Raw genomic sequence first — 4,846 nt, forward strand, 5'->3', positions numbered from 1 at the left:
CGAAGGGACAGAGGAGATGATAGGAAGTATGCCGCATGACTTATGGTCACAGGGCCCAACAGATGTAGGGTTTTGTAATATCACTCCTGTCACATTTAAACTGTCTAACACAGTACCAGTGTGGGTTCCCCAGTACAGAAACAAACCAGATGCAGAAGAGGGAGTTAGGGCCACAGTGGAGGGTTTATTGAGTAAACAAGTTTTAACTCCGGCAGGTTCTGAATGGAACACGCCCATCTTTCCAGTACCTAAACCCGGTACAGATAAGTATAGGTTAGTACATGACCTGAGAGCCATTAACAGTTTGGTGGAGACTGGAACACTGAATGTACCCAACCCATATGTTGCTTTATCAAATTTATCACCTGCACATCAGTGGTTTACGTGCATTGATCTAGCAAATGCATTTTTCTGCATCCCTATAGCTGATGAATGCAAACCATGTTTTGCATTCACCTATAGGGGGCGCCAGTACACCTATAACCGTTTACCACAGGGTTTTGTTTTATCACCTGGCATTTTCAATCAGGTATTACAAACTGAATTACGAAAATGTGAATTGCCAATGGGATGTGTGCTGATTATGTATGTTGATGACCTTTTGCTAGCAGCCACATCCATGGAAACGTGTATGGAGGTAACAAAACTTGTATTGCAACAACTACACAGGTCAGGGTTCAAGGTGAGCAGGGAGAAGCTGCAGATATGCAGACCATGCGTCACTTTTATGGGTAGGATGGTAACGGCACAGGGCTCCACACTGACACCACAACAGAGACAAAGCATCATGTCTCACCCAAGACCAGAGACTGTGAAAGACATGTTGTCATTTTTAGGCCTGACTGGCTTCAGCAGACAATATATACCCATGTATGTGTCTGCTACTGCACCTTTAAGAGCATTAGTGAGAGAACAGGGCATGAAAAACCTAAGGGCAGAGTTAATGTGGACCCCAGAGGCAGAATCAGCTTTCATTTCACTAAAAGCACTGTTGTCGCAGGCAGCTCATCTTAATTGTGCAGACTATGCCAAACCATTCATACTGGATGTATCTGAAACTCAAAACAGTGCCCATGGTGTGTTGTATCAGAAAACAACAGGGGGACGAAAGGTTTTGATGTACAGTAGTGTTTTGTTGGACCCCATTGAGCAGAGACAGCCAGCATGTGCTCGCTACGCGGCAGGGTTAGCCAAATTGATAACAAAAACATCTCATATTGTAATGGGTCACCCGTTGACTATTCTCACTACTCATTCTGTAATGTCATTTGTCAATTCAACTGCTTTCACTTTCTCACCTCTCAGGCAAAGAAAGCTGGCCAAGATTTTGGCTAGCCCCAACGTCACATATGTGCATGAAGGTGTTAACATGGCTGACTTAATCACTGAAGGAGAGCCTCATGATTGCATACCTTTAACTGAGAAAGCCAGCAAAATTAGAGATGGCCTCTTTGCAGTACCGCTGCCAACTCCCCCACCAGCAATGACATTGTTCACAGATGGTTGTTGTTTCAGGGCATCGGATGGTACATTAAAGGCAGGGTTTGCTGTGGTTGAACAGGTTGAGGGTGATTTTGTGACTAGAGTGAGTGGTAAATTGGAGGGTAAGCAGTCAGCACAGAGAGCTGAAATGATAGCTGTAACCAAGGCCTTGCACTATGCTGGTGAAGAGAGGGTAACTATTTATAGTGACTCTGCATATGTGATAGGAGCTGTACATGTAGAGCTGCCTGTGTGGCAGAGATGTGGATTTGTTACAACAACAGGCCGGCCTATAACTCATGCTAGCGAAGCCAGAGACCTATTGCAGGCTCTGATGATTCCTGATGAAGTGGCTGTGGTGAAATGCCAGGGACATGATAAAGCAAACTCAGTTATTGCTCGTGGAAATGACGCTGCTGATTGCGCTGCCAAAAATGCTGCCGGGTACACAGCCACACAATTTGTTGTGACCTCAGACAAAACAAAATCAGACATATTACCACGTTTCACTCGTGAATATTTGATAAAGGAACAAGCTGGTTCCTCACCTGATGAAAAGAATGCTTGGAGAGACCATGGTGCTGTCCGTGCTGATGATGGCCTGTGGCAGGCCCCGGATGGGAGACCTGCCATGCCCATGTCACTCTGTGACTCATTGTTTAAACAGGTGCATACAGCGAGTTATGTATCTGACAAACAGATGTTACGTGATCTTCAGTATTGGTGGCATCCATTTTTGACGTCTATGGTGGCCAATTACATTAGATCTTGTGAAGTGTGCTGTGAACATAATGTGAAGCCCACTGTTAAGCCCCAGAGAGGGTATTTTCCAATCACAACAGGACCTGGGGATGAAATCATTATTGATTTCACTGACATGATAACTGGAGTGAGAGGGAAAAGATATGTTTTGGTGATCGTCGATTCGTTCACTGCCTGGCCTGAGGCCTATCCGGTAGGCAGAGAAGACAGCACAGCTGTCATCAAATGTTTGATAAATCATTATATCCCTAACCATGGTTTCCCCAGACGTGTAAGATCTGACAATGGAAGTCACTTCAAAAATGAACATCTCAGACAGGTTGAGCAGGCATTGGGTTTGACCCACAGCTTTGGGGCTGTTTATCACCCACAAAGCCAGGGAAAAGTTGAAAGGATGAATTTGACTCTGAAATTGAAACTTGCCAAAATCTGTGCACAGACAAAAATAACATGGCTAGATGCATTACCAATTGCATTAATGTCTATCCGTTCTTCTGTTAACAGGATTTCTGGTTTCACACCTTTTGAATTGTTTACAGGTCGACAGTTTCCAGGCCCGAGGAATGCCTTGGTGCAGGACCCAATCCTGCCATTAACTCATGCTGCTTATTTTGACAAACTAACTGCTCTGATTAAACATTTTTCCTGCCAGGCTACCAGACAACGGGACTGGGACAACGACCCAGCCCCTAGCCAGGCTGATTGGGTGAGAGTGAAGGTGTTCCGGAGGAAGTGGAACGAACCCAGATGGTCCAAACCGCTCAGAGTGACTGCCAGAACGTCACATTGTGTGCAGCTACAGGGAAAAGGCGAAACCTGGTTCCATCTCTCTTCTTGTGTTCCATGTGATTCTCCTTCTAGGTCTCTGACAGATACAGGGGTGGACCTGAGGACTCAGGTCCAAGAGAGGGAGAGTGTTGAAGGTGAAAGTGCTATAAGTGCTACAGAACAGAGAGAACAGAGAGAAACTGAACCAACAACATTGGTAACACCAACACAACATCAACAACAAAGTCAACAAACAGTTTGTAAAATTTTGTACAAAACAGGTGACCTTTTTTCCAGTCCAATAACAGAGCCTTTAGCACACTGTGTTAGTGCAGATTGTGCATATGGAGCAGGTATAGCCGTACAATTCAAGGCAAAGTACGGAATACAAAAGGTTTTAAGTCAGAACAAACACACAGGTGAATGTGCAGTTACCCATGAGGACGACGGCAGACTGATTTTTCATTTAATAACCAAACAAAACTGTACTGATTTACCAACATATGAGAATTTTACCCACAGCCTCAGATGCATGAGAGATTGGTGTGAGAAAAAAGGAATAACAAGTGTATCTACTCCCCGGCTGGGGTGTGGGTTAGATAAATTGGACTTCCATAAGGTGGTGGAGATCCTGACAGAAGTGTTCAGGGACCTGAACATCACAATTACGGTTTATTCATTGTGAATGACATCTAAGTTTTAGTTTTACTATTATTATCGTGTTACTTCCTTTTAATTTTGTATTAGTATTATCGTTTTACGTCTTTTACTATACTCCTACCTTTTATCAAGTATTAAGTTTAAGAGTGTTTTTTGAATTTAGCCAATAGGCATACGTGTATTTTTCCACAGAGATGAAGCTGTGTGGGAATTGGAAGGTTCTGTGGGCCCTAGGGGTTATAACTGCAATTATAATTATCATGAGATTCGGCATAAACTATGGAGGTAATCTGAAAAATGACAAAAGGTCCAAAACAACATCACAAGATCAGTGTTTAAACAGATATGGGGGAATTGAATTAAATTACATAAAAAATTCAAAGACATCATACACCTTTGATTTATGCAATGTGATAGACTGTGGAGGGAAGAATAGCTCATGGAGGGGATATGATATATACTTGTGTCTGGATATTATGACCACACTGTGGTGTCGGGAGCGAGGCTATGATGACAGATCATGGTGCCCAAGATGGAGTAGTGTAGTGGCTTATACGGGAACATGGGATCTCCTAAAGAGGACGGGTACAGATGGGGAAATGTGGGAAAACTTAAAAATACAAAGAGATTACAGTCCAGTTCAAAATCCTGTTACCATGTCAATAGGAGAGTGGAGCAGGTTACCCCGGGGAGGCACAGCTATGAGGTATGGGGGAAAGGAGGAGACCACTATGTGGTTGGTAATAGGTGCAGATGTGGATGGAACAGACCCTAAGGGTCTTATAAAAATAAACATTATAGAATCAGTAGAACCCAATACAATCGCGACCGCAGAACTGCCTGACCCGGTGGAAAAGAAACAAGCTAATGAAATCATTGAAATAGATTATACCAAACTAAAACCAGAAGACATAATAGAGATGGCCACAGGCTATGGGGAAACCAATTTATGGCTGGAATGGATCATTTCCACGGCCAGAGAACAGAAACTAGAAGATTGTGTAGGCTGTGCTAGAGGTAGACCGGTACTATATACAGAACCAGCTCCCCTTTACCCGGAAGACCCGTGGGGTTATGAGTGCATGCTAGCATTAACTAAAGAGGCCTCTCCAAAAAACTGCACAACCTTATCCTCAGTTTTTCCACCAATAGGTAATAACTCGAGAGCGGGACC

At 43.7% G+C, this 4,846-nt stretch overlaps 1 protein-coding gene across 1 annotated transcript; it reads left to right on the top strand.

Moving 5' to 3' along the window:
* The first annotated feature begins 2,195 nt into the window (after positions 1-2,195).
* Positions 2,196-4,421, top strand: LOC135753323 (uncharacterized). Its single transcript, XM_065271372.2, has one exon. It carries the CDS (start codon positions 2,228-2,230, stop codon positions 3,695-3,697), a length of 1,470 nt encoding a protein of 489 aa, XP_065127444.2. The 5' UTR covers positions 2,196-2,227; the 3' UTR covers positions 3,698-4,421.
* Positions 4,422-4,846: the final 425 nt, after the last annotated feature.

The sequence above is a fragment of the Paramisgurnus dabryanus genome, chromosome 11, assembly GCF_030506205.2.
Source record: "Paramisgurnus dabryanus chromosome 11, PD_genome_1.1, whole genome shotgun sequence".
Classification (NCBI taxonomy): domain Eukaryota; kingdom Metazoa; phylum Chordata; class Actinopteri; order Cypriniformes; family Cobitidae; genus Paramisgurnus; species Paramisgurnus dabryanus.